At 39.3% G+C, this 12319-nt stretch overlaps 1 protein-coding gene across 8 annotated transcripts in view; it reads left to right on the top strand.

The window, feature by feature from the left end:
• meis2a (Meis homeobox 2a) overlaps positions 1–9817 on the top strand; it is a 96292-nt gene extending 86475 nt beyond the window's left edge. For 3 of the 8 annotated variants that reach the window (XM_055038810.1, XM_055038809.1, XM_055038811.1), the window contains 2 exons: positions 1543–1653; positions 7929–9817. In XM_055038810.1, the coding sequence (XP_054894785.1) occupies positions 1543–1653; positions 7929–8224 (407 nt within the window). In that variant the 3' untranslated portion in view covers positions 8225–9817. Of the gene's footprint in view, positions 1–1542; positions 1654–2879; positions 2972–7928 lie in introns of all 8 variants that reach the window. The other 5 variants (XM_055038816.1, XM_055038817.1, XM_055038814.1 and 2 more) reach the window with 3 other exon arrangements.
• Positions 9818–12319: the final 2502 nt, after the last annotated feature.

Genomic DNA, 12319 nt, shown 5'->3' with positions numbered 1-12319 from the left:
CAACGTGCACGAAAGTGTCCTTAACCCTCGTTTCACCAACATGAACACATAAAAAAAATCTTGCATTGAACCCAGATTTTTCAACATTACACCCCTTCACCTATTAACTCTTAAAAATAAAACATTTCTGTTCACTCTGTTCATTCTCTTTTCCCCTCTTTTCAATGTGATGCTCTAAAATGTTGCAAGTCATTTGCTGATCTACTCTAATTGGACATTTCCCAGACTTAGTGTAGAGAGGTTTTGTGTTAGCATTCTCTGTGCATTACTAATTGGACACAAGAGGAGTGCCAGAGACGCTAGCAGCAGCTTATGAGTTATCTCCTTCTTTAGTCTGTTTTGATTTGATTTAGGTTTGTTTTTTTTATTTATTTTGCCTGAGGTTAAGCAGGTTTACATACTCTCACTTTCTGCACTAGTTTTATGTACCACTTCCTCTGCAATCACTCTTCTGAATTATATATTTAAGTATTAAGAAATCCTCTTAACTGGGATAGCGTAAAATTTTGCTAGGAGAAAGAAGAGCTTGAGTTAAAATGTGACATCTACACAGATGCGTTGTTACATTTCTTTACATCTTAATGCCACAAAACCATATACAATACCTGAAAATTCAACAAATATTTAAGACTGGAAAACAAGCAGCAAGAGCTAGTTGTGTAAGAATGGCCCAGTCAAAGGCCAATTTGACTCAGTTTGAGCTATTTTGGAAAGAGAAGTTGGTTGAAAAAATTCACTCAGTAAACTAGCAAATCTGGTCGTGATGCATCTTTAAAAACTTGCGTCTTGAATTGACAGCAATGAATGGTGGCTAAACAAAATACTGCCTTTGGGGGATGAAATAAAATCTAGATGTTTTGAAAACAATGTATTATTTTTCTTTGACTTCAAAAATTATGTGCTGCTTTGTGTTGGTCTATCACTTAAAATTTCCAATAAAATAAATGGATGTTTGTTGTTGTAATGAGACAGAATAGGAAACAAGTTGAAGAGGTCTGAATACTTTCACCAAGGGACTTAGAAGTTTCAGCAAAATCATAACCAAAACCAGATACAACTGAGCTGACTGATGATTACTGCTGAGCTCTGTGTGATCGGATAAATCAGTCACACCAGTGGATGATGACACATCCTATAGGTCAAACAAGTTCAGTGGAATTGCATCTCTTGTGTGTTTGAAAAGAAGCACATGCTATAAAAAGCACATGGCTTATTTTGTCCCTCACAGCAACAACTCCTCTCATCCTGTCAAACTGCACGTCCTCTTCTCTTGCTTTGAGAACAATGTATCTTCCTTGAGCATGGTTTTCAATGACACCGACAGCATGTACGCACAAGTGTGTGAGTGCTTGCATGCATAAGGACCCACTGTATGCGTGTTTGCATGCCACGCGTCAGTCATTGCAGTCCACAAACACGAGCACAATGTCTTACAGTATGTTTGGGCTGGAGCTGAGACAATTGCTGATTGTCTGGTGTGTTCTCTTTTCTTCTCCCACCCCCCCACTCCCTTTTTCATGTCCACGTTTTGACTACAATCAGGTTTTCTTCTTGATCCTTCAGTGAGTCAAGGAGCAGCGTACAGTCCAGAGGGCCAGCCAATGGGCAGCTTCGTGCTGGATGGTCAGCAACACATGGGGATCCGACCAGCTGGTAAATGCATCATCATATATCTTTCTTTTTTTTTTTATCTCTCCTTCCAGCACCCTTGCTTTACCGTCCATTAGTTTCACTCTTGGCTGTTTTGCGAAGCTGAGCCTCACTGATGTGACTCACCGAGATGTAATGAATCCAGTCTAGGAAAAGTCCTCACAACTAACCACATGAACCACAATGACAATGTTTATTCTTCTTACAAGTCAACTTCCCTGCATAAGAAAAAAAAAAAAATCCTTGAAAGTAACCACAGTTAAATCTATGATGCAAAGCAATATGCACTGTGCCTTTAAAAAGTATCATCATCCAAAGAATAAATGGGTTTTTACATTGATATGTCACATTTTTTACGTATTTCATTCAAGTTTTATGTGATCAACACAGAATAGTGCATAAGTGTGATGCGGTGGGAAACCAATATGTAATTTTCGACATTTTATACAAATTAAATCTGAAAGGTGCGGTGTGTCTCGCAGTCACTCTGATTCCACTAACTAAAACCTATTGACACCGTTACCTTCAGAATTTCCTTAACCTTTTGAATAGAAATGAACACTGTACATCACCATAAACACACCACTACCATTGTAAAGATGGTGGTGGATAAATAAATAAATCAAATCAAATAAATCAAATAAATCATACGGTATTAATTAACAGTTAGCATGATGGAGTTGCTTTTAGGAGTTATAAAGATCCACGACTCAAGTGGTAAAACTGTTATGAAGAAAATGTTTTTCTTTAGTAGAAACAGGAAAATGTGTTGATTTGAAGATGGATGGGACTATTTGTCAAAGACAAGCAGACATTTCAGTCTTTAGATATACAAAGTATTCAAAGACATTTCCTATAAGGCTTGAAGCTGTAATTGTGTCAAAAGATGAACAAATACAATAGTTTAAAGCACATGTTAGATATTTATTTGTAAAGGAATTTAAAAACAGCGTTCCTTCAAGTTTTTATTACACACTACTTTGTGTTGGTCTATGGTTTAAAATACCCCGAAAATACATCCAGGTTTATAATAGCAATGTGAAAATAAATGTAGAATGAATTCTTTTTCAAGGCACTGTCTATGCTCTCGCACTCTTCCACCTCTGCTACATCATTTCCATCTTAAGCTAACCAACTTCATCCTGTCTATCAATGGGTCTTCTTCAGTCTTTCTGTGATTCAAACTCCTGCTGATCCTTTTGTTTCTGGCATTTATCTCCTCTCTCTAGGGCCTATGAGTGGAATGGGGATGAATATGGGCATGGATGGGCAATGGCACTACATGTAACCTCCATCTTGTAACGCAAAGAAAAAGGGGGAAGTAAGTACTGGGAATTCCTTTGTTACGTGTTTTACTGTTGTGTCTGGGGGGCGAGTCAGGCTCAGATTTTCCTCAGAATTCCTTTCCAGCTGACCAGCATGTTGTCTTTTTTACGGCAAGTTTTCATCCCCAGCAACAGTACTCGGCTAAATGTTTTAGCAACATGCTTTAAGTGTCGAAGTGGGAGGGCTGAAGATGAACTTGTGAAAAAAGTGGGAGTTGTGCCGGGATGGCGAGGAACCCGACTTGTAGACGCCAGACAACATGGGACGACAACAGGACAAAGAAAAGAGAGGCGGGGGGAAAACAACCTTGCATGGCATCCACAAATTTATTTATCACAATAGCGCCATCGCTCTCCTCGTCGTGGACAGCCAATGCAAATGTTGGACATTTAGGGAAAAAATAACATCTCCTGGGGAAGGGGCTGACAGGGGGAAATTAAGCAGGCTCCAGTGAAGCGATAAAGAAGGAGAAGTGAAACTGTCCTCCGAGTGACATAAATCTGTCTGGGGAAGGATTGATGCCCAAATTATCTTATATGCAAAGACGGGAACACGGCAGTACATTATGGTCCCTGAGCTAGATATACGGGCTGTGGGTGACACGGTCGATCCTTCAATGGGGATTTGCTTTGAGATGCGTATTGGTAGGAATGAGCATGTGAGGGGAGTGAAAGTGGGTGAGTGGGAGGGGGGGAGCTGTGTGTTTTGATTATTTTTTACTGGAGGGAGACAATTTCAGGGGGCACTGTAGGGGCCAGCAGTGACAAGCCTGACCTGGGACTCTAAGACAGAAGACACAGAGATAAATTTAAATGGTTATTCATAGAAGAATCCATTCTGTATCCAAAAGAAAGGAGATCTCTAGCGCACATATACAGACACAGGCTGTCTGTGTGAGTGGCTGCACACATCCGACACAGCTACAGTAGGGAAAATTAGTATTGAACATGCCAATGTTTTTCTCAGTAAATGTTTTTTTTTTCTAGTGAGTCTATAGAGCTTTAATTCAAACCAGATGTCAGTTACAACCCAATTAATCCACACATAAAAGGAAACAAAACAAAACAGTCTATAAAGGGTGTGTTATAAAGCGGAATGGCACAAGGGAAAGTATAGAACATGCTTACTAAAATTCATTAAGTACAGAAAGAAAGGCCTTTGTTGGGCATGTCAAATTCGCAACAGCAAGTTTTCTGTATGCAGGAACTAGCTGCATGCGTTACTCAGATGTGATGCTGACCCATTCTTTCGCTCAGTCTTGGAGATTCTGCCGTGCGCTCTGGTTCTATAGTTCTTCCAATCAGATTCAAATCAAACAAACTGCTGGGTGATTTTAGGAGCTTCTTTTTCTTTCTCTAAAACCACTTGAGAGTTTTCTTGGCTGCATGTTTGGGATTATAGTCTTGTTGAAAGATCCACTTTTATTTCATCTTCAGATTCCTATCTGTCAGGCCGATCTGCCAAAAGACAATCTTACACCATATTTTTGAGATAATATACAATACAATTCCTCCAAACTTGGGACTGACAATGACATCATAAGAGATCTATGTCGACATCATCTGACCAGACTGTATCTTCCCAGTACTTCACTAGTTTGTCCAAATTTTCTACAACAAACTTCTACTGAGTTTCAAACACGCTTTTTCTTCACCAGTGGAGTCAGACGCTGTGAGCATGTATTGAGGCTATGATGGTTTTCTGATGGAAATCTTACGGAGAGAATCTGGCCAAGACTTGTTTATTTAAAAATATTCTTTCCTTTTATCGATTCTGGCTAAAATAATGTTCACTGGAACATTACAAAGTTTAGAAAACATTTTGTTAACTATGTAAATAAAAGCAATAAAGCTTGAAAGGTCTTGAAAGAGTTCTTTGTTTTTACTCATCAGGATATACTTCTTATATGATATTTCAGTAATAAGAGACCCTCTTATGGTAGCAGTAATGAATTTTGTATCAAATAGCATCAATAGGAATAACTGATTTCTAAATATTGACAATTTCAGATGACTTCTTGGCTTTTGTTAAAGTTTTGCTATTTTTTTCCCTTCATTTGTTCAAATTTTTTTGTCTTTACATTTTAATACATACAGCTTTTGTTTTGATTTTAAATTGCCTTGGGATAACTTGCGTTTACCCATCCCCATTACAGATAACCTTAACGTATTTAATACTTTTTCCCCCCCAACCATAAATGCCATACTGCTGCAGTGCTGGCATTTGAAAAATCAAGACTTATCACATCCTAAAGGAAGCACGGCGGAGCAGATTTTATTTAACACCCAAACTCCCTTGCTCAATGGGGCACAATATAATAACACTTACCTTGATTAAAAGAATCCTTTATATGTAAATGCAGACTGGATTTTCCAAAGGGTCACGGCAGCAATTCTTCCGACAGAGATCATTTCACCCCTCCAGTGCTGCCTTTCTTTCTGTCTTCAGAACGACGTTTGGTCTCATCCTCTCCTGTCTCCGCTAATGGTGCCTGAAAAAAAAAAAAAAATCAGGAAGCAATGTTCCCTAAAACAGTCACACAGAGACAACATTTGCTCAGGTTGACTAATTCTTAATATACATCTATATAATTTTGAGACGATTTAATTGCGTAACATATTTTATGCTTCATGAACAATTACATTAATAGCTTAATACAGAGGAATATTACCCTCTCTTGATTTGATTACACAGCCTCACAATATGGTATATTTGGTACTTAATTATGGCCAGCCATTGAGCAGGACTACTGTGCCATAACAGAAATGCAAAACCTATTCAGGAGGCAGGCATGCAGAGATGGCAGGACAGGGGCCCAGGCTGTTCCTCAGTTGTTGTCTTCAGATGGTTTTACCACTCTTGTTAATAAACCAGGGGAGTGGAGGGGGTTTCGGATCTACTTAATGGAATGACAGCAGCTTACAAGAGAAGAGATTACCAGTTTACAGTGTCAAAAAACATCTGCTGGGCCTTTTAACAGGAGCTGCTCTGGGTTATGTGGAGGCCGGGGGCCCCCATCATGCCCTCCCATCCTGAATATTTTATTTATTTTATGACCCAAGTAGTGAGATTTTAAAACGGTAGATGGCACAGGTTTCAACCAATGAGACCGGTTATCAGCCGGGGCCCTCTCCTCTTCTTGCCTCCTCTGGGGCCTTCCAGTGTCACTTCTTAATTGTGGTGTACTAAGGTGGAGGAATGCAGAGAGCGAGCATGCCCGGTGACCTTACAGTGACCTCTCCTCTCCTGTTACGGCTTCATTCCCCCTGGGGTTCACATTACAAAGCAGGGCCAGCCCAGACCCAGTCCCACCCCAAAAAGGCCCCCTGGCTTCACAGAGGCCTCCCGCTCGCCCGCCTCTCCCCGCAGGTTCTGGTCCCCCAGACCATCAGCGCTCTCACACTCTAGTCCCAGACTCCAGGAGGTGCAACCTTCCCCCCTCCAGCACATCTTCCTCTTTTCTTTCTGATTACAACAAACAGTCAGATGAAAAGCCAAACAGCGGCACTGCTGAGCCAGCTCTGTGTCCTGGGTGCTGTCACAGTGAGAGAGATGCCAGCATGCTGAGGTCTCCACACATATGAAGTGGAGACCATCTTAAGGGACATCACCATATCCACCTCCTTTTCCCTTTCATTCTCAGCCTGCTTCCTTTTATCTTTGTTACTTTGTCTCGCTGCGGCTTCCTGCTCTTGCTGTTCTTCCAAGCCCGCACTCCACACCTCTACAGCACGTTGCAAAAGTATTCACTCCCATTAAATCTCTTTTTGTATTACACCCACACACTTCCATATGTTTTTTTAGTCTTCTTGAACTTATGCCAACTCAAAGCGGCGCACAGCTGTGAAGCGACGGAGGAGCATATGATTTTCTTCATTTTTTTTTCATCATGAAAATTGTGGCATCACATTTGTGTTAAAGCTCATTTATTTGGATACTCTTAAATAAAATCCATCATTTAATGTCGAGATAAATACAACTTTTCTGTAAACATATTTAGAGGTTTGTTTGATAACATTAGAGGATTACATGACAAAAACTGAAGTGCGATTAAAAATGACCAAAACAAGCTGCTGTGAAGAAGCTGCGTCTTAACAGACGTCTGTTAAGAGGATCCAAAAATCTCTCAAACCAAAAAACTTCCCAAGATAGAGGGGAGGTGTTGAAAGAACACAAAAAATCTTGAGTCTTTTACAGTCTCTAACAGGTTTTTCTCTAACTCTTTTTCTATTGACAGCTTCCCCACACCATGATGCTGCCACTGCAATTTTACATCATAGGGAAAGTGCAAACTGTCATTTTAATTCCACATCCACCACCATGGGCCTCAGGCAAACAATCAGAATAAATATATCAATTTAAAAAAAAAGGTTTAAGCGGTAAAGCTTTTCTTCTCCAAAGGGATTGTGAGCCTAAAAATTCTCTGTTTCCACAGACAAAATGAGGCCTGATGTTCACGGTTTCGCTGATACAACTTTCTGAGCCCTGAATTATTTAGCGTCTTCTTTAAGGGATTTTAGAGTAAATATGTACTCGCAGAGACATGTCCCTGGGGGAAATTGCTACTAAATTCAGCCGGGGAATTGACTGTTCCACTAGTAAAAAGTATTAGCACTTCTCCACATCAATACCCCTGCTCGGCTTTCCTCACATCCTCCAGGACCGCCGCTGTCTGTGGATCGCTTTCCAACCTGAGACCAGACCACAACGCTATTGGGCATTGTAAACCACTCACCATGGACTAAAATAGCCCGGCGCAATAATGTCTCTCTTTACATGCAGAGGCTAAAAGCTCTGTAGTCACACACGCAATGTCATAAAGTCTGCTAAGCTCTCTGTTGGCAAAGTTGAGGTTAAATTGAATTAAGGCCTGTTAATGGAGAAGGAGCGTGTCAAAGCTGCAGTTTTATTGACTCCATGAATACATTTCTCTCCCTCTGTGTTTCCCTCAGGTCTGCCAGTCATGCCAGGGGAGTACGTACCTCAGAGCAGTCCTATGGGCATGAGCATGGGCCCACCCACCTACTCCAACTCTCATCAGATGCCTTCTCACCCGTCGCAACTCAGACCCGGACCACCACCTCGCCATGCGTACCTTACCGATCATCCCCACGCTCCACACACCATGCTGATGCACGGAGGACCCTCGTTGCACCCAGGAATGACCATGTCTGCACAGAGACCCCCTTTGCTCTCACCCATTGACCCCAGTACTGGAGGATATGGCCTGGACATCCACGCCCAATAGTAAAGGGACGAAAACAGCAGCTACGACAAGAAACACTTCCAAAAATAAGTAAAAAAGGAGAGAAAAAGAAGAAAGCAGCCCACTATAAATCCTATTTTGAGACTATTTTTAAGAATAAAAGCGAACCCTTTTGACCAGAATTTGACACTAAAGAAGCAGAATTCCAGACGAGCTGTGATTCTTTTTTAAAAAAAATATTGTCAATTTTGTTACTTTCATCCAAAAAAAAAATTAAAAAAATATGGAGGACCAAGCTGACAAGAACACTTTGTAAAGTCTTGGGCTTTTGGTAAAGATCAACGCGAAATGTTTTGACATATAAAAAAGAAAAAAGAAAAAAAAAAAAACGTGCTATGAACGGACAGACGCGCGTGATGGAAAACACACACACACACACTCTTTTTGGCACATGCCATGACACATATTTTCATGTGACACGCTCTTTCAAAATGAGAATATCACCCCACAGAAGTTGAATAAAAACAAAAAAGAGAAAGAAGCAGAAAGACTCCAAGAGTTATAACTACTGTAGTATAAAAAGTATAGATAAATAAGTTAAAACTTGTGCATTTTTTTTTGTTTCGTTTTGTTGATCACATGTTTTATGTTGCGCTAGTTTTAGAATTAAAGGTTAACCTTTTTCTCTCTCTCACACTGTGTGTGCTCCTTCCTAGAGAAGAAACTCTCTCGCAGCACAACACTAAACATGGAAAAAAGAGGAAAAAAAAACAATAAGAAGATGGAACATCTCAACAAAGCTTCAAACCACAGAGGGGCAATCAGTTCCTGCCCCTCTTCCCCTCAGAACAGGGCATGATGGGAAAAGGCTGCTAAAGGATTCAGTTTGAACATTTGTCATGCCCCTCTCTCTGTCTTTTTTTTTTTTTCTTTTTGGTTCATGGATGAATGTTTGCCCTGTAGGTTTTAAAGGAGAAAAAGGTTTGTTGTTTGACTTGCCCAAGCACTGGATTGTGTTGGTTTTGTACATTTTTTTTTTATTATTATTTCAACATTTTTTTTTTTTGTACCGTGGACTCTCATCGGTTAAGAGCCTTTGGAAGGAAGCTTGAGAGCAACACTCAGCATCGTTTCTTCACGTGCCGGATTGACACAATTTTGCCATAAGGACAATAACTGACACAGATGTTGATTCTGTGGCACTGGAGAAGCATTTGATGGTTGATGCACCAAAAAAACATAAGCGGAAAAAGAGAAAAAAAAAAAAAAAAAAAAAAAAAAAAACAACAACACTTAAATTATGAACTCAATGCTTTTGGGAGGAAAAAAAAAGCGGAGAGAATATTGTAACAAACTTCGTACAGAGTTCAGTCTATTAATTGTTTCATGTTAGATATTCTATGTGTTTACCTCAATTGAAAAAGAATGTTTTTGCTAGTTTCAGATCTGCTGTGGCATTGATATTGTATGTCCATGAATTCCTTCCTTTTTCAGCACGTGTTCCTCACTAGATGATAAGATGCCGTCTCCCTTAAGCTTTGTCAGAAATACATTAAATACTTGTATGAGGACTGTGACGTAATGTTTAAAAGGTGTTCAGTCACAAATGCTGTAATAAATATTTCATTTTTTGGATTTTTGTTAGATTTTCTTGTGTTATTAACTGTGTTGCATACAAAGTCGTAATTGACCGTCCCCCTCTCACACTCCTACATTTTAACAGAGCTCAACTTGGTTGGTTAATTATTGTTGGGGTATACTGTTGCATGTTAAATTTATTTTTGCACATGGTTATAAAAATACATCACTTTCTCACTTTGTTCCTGCGCTCTTCTTGCAATAGATTCCTCCACTGCTGAATGGCCCCTCTTAAAATGACAAAAACAAATTGTGGCGGAGGCCCATCTTGCCAAGGCAATTTATTCAGGCACACAAATGTTCCCTTCAAATGATAAATAACTTTCAAATGCAAATGAAGGGAGCAAATTGCACAGCAAACTTGCCACCAAGCCACTTTAGTTGGAAATCAAATGATTAAAAATAAATAAATAAATAAATTGTGACATGAAGGTAAATAAAAGTGATTGACTGCCACTTCCAGGTGATGGTGAACTTGAAGGAAAAGAGAGAGAAATAGATTCATATTTTCAGGAGGTTCATATTTGTTTTATAATTTCTAAATTAAAAAAAGAGGGGGGAGGGAATGAGGATTAAATTATTTTGTGGCTACTCCTCCCTGCTATAGATGTCGAATATTTTTTTGTTTTCCAGAATTATTAATATAGAAAAGAAAAAAAAAAAACACAGTAAGACTTTGCTTCGAGAATAATTGCCTCCATGCAGCCAGAAGCATGGCTGGCCCGCACCGTGCGTGCTATACAGAGATTCTACCGTTTTGCAGCGCCGCCTGTCGGCCGAATCTGTCATTGTCGTCTACAAGTACAACCCAGGGCTGTGATAGGCTATCTCTTCTCCCTTTTCCCCCCGTCTCGCTGCCTGTGTTTGCCTGCGGCCATCCAAGTCATAGCCTAAAACCACAAATGACGGCATTTCTCTGTCAGATTTTTTTTCCACGTTTTCTTTCTTTCTTTTTTTTTTTGTCCTCTACGAAAAAGTTTAAGCTTCTGCAATGTGGGGTTCAAGGCTTCAAACACACAAAGGAGGATTTTTGTTTTAACTTTTGCGGTAATTTTATTTTCTACCAACTATGTTTTTATTTATAAAGCACACAATGCTACTGGCACAAGCAGTTTTGGTACAAATAATAATAATAATAATAATAATAATAATAATAATAATAATAATAATAATAATAATAATAATAATAGTCATTCAATATTTTATTTACATGTTGTTTAATTTTATTTAGATCTTCTTCAAAAATGTAAATATAATGTACAAATATGCACTTTCATTAAAATGCTTTTTCTAGGTTAAGTTCGATGCGTTTTTAATTAAACATTTTAATATATTTCAATTTTGAATCTTAAAATGTCTAGTCTTATAAAAACGTGCACTTTCGCTAGAAATCTTATTACAAAAACAATTTCAAAAACAAAAAGAAAAAAAAGAAGAAAGACGGAAAAGGACATGTTTAACAGGATGATTTATAATTATTTGCAAATTTATCGTGTGGCCCTTTGCGCTGTTATAACGTAATTTGTTTTATATGCTTCCCATAGGTTACAGAACTTCAGTTCCACAAACAAACAAACAAACAAACAAACAAACAAAAAACTGCACGTTTCTGCAACTACACCTATAAATCTGGCCTTTACTTTTTATTTTAATTCCTGTGCGAACATATTGGGCCTCCGCCATGCAATTAAATTATATATATATATATATAGGGTTTACGCAGTAGTTGAGTTAACAGACATGTGTTTTTTTTCTTCTTCTTCTTCTTTCAATAATTTATAACCTATTCAGTATTTGTGTTTCTCTTTATTCTGGAGGTTTAAGCGGAAAGGAAAGGAAATGCCACTGATTTGTGCGGAGATTATCAGGGTTTTTTTGTGTGTGTGTGTTTTTTTTCTTTCTTTTTTTAACGTGAGTGTTTCTATAGATGGAGAGGATTTTAATATTAATAGTTTCTTCCCTCTCCTTTCTCTTCCCTCTCTTCCTCCCCTCCATCCCCGCCGCCTCCTCCCCGAAGAGACAGAAGGTAGATTGCCTCTGCTGCTTTCCTTTTGCCGATTCGGTGTGACAGGGATGATGGATGATCCAGCCGAGCTAAACAACTCCTCCCCTTCATCTCCTCCCTGTCAAAGCCAGTCCGGGCTGCTGCTGCGGGAATAAAACAGGGAATATATTCCCTCTGCTCTGCTGCACAATGCAACCTCTCTGCGCTCCTTCTTGTCCCTCTTCTTCTTCTTCTACTTCTTCTTCTTCCACTGTCGCCGCAACAATATTAAAAGTCCACACAACGTGCTGCTGCAACATGTTAATAATGACGCTCACGTTATTGCCTTTTTTCCTCCGCAGAGAGAGCGAACAGAAGGCTGTTTATCTGTGTATTTTTGGACACATAAGTGCATTTTTTTTTGAGCGAGAGGAGGACATAAATTTCTTCTCTCTCTCTCTTAAATCGCTGATTTGGTGGTGATCTGAGCGTCCTGCACCGCGCAGCTGCTTCTC

Source organism: Poeciliopsis prolifica, unplaced genomic scaffold, assembly GCF_027474105.1.
Source record: "Poeciliopsis prolifica strain line A6 unplaced genomic scaffold, Auburn_PproV2 SCAFFOLD013, whole genome shotgun sequence".
Taxonomy (NCBI): Eukaryota; Metazoa; Chordata; class Actinopteri; order Cyprinodontiformes; family Poeciliidae; genus Poeciliopsis; species Poeciliopsis prolifica.
This window is presented reverse-complemented; position numbering and strand designations above follow the sequence as displayed.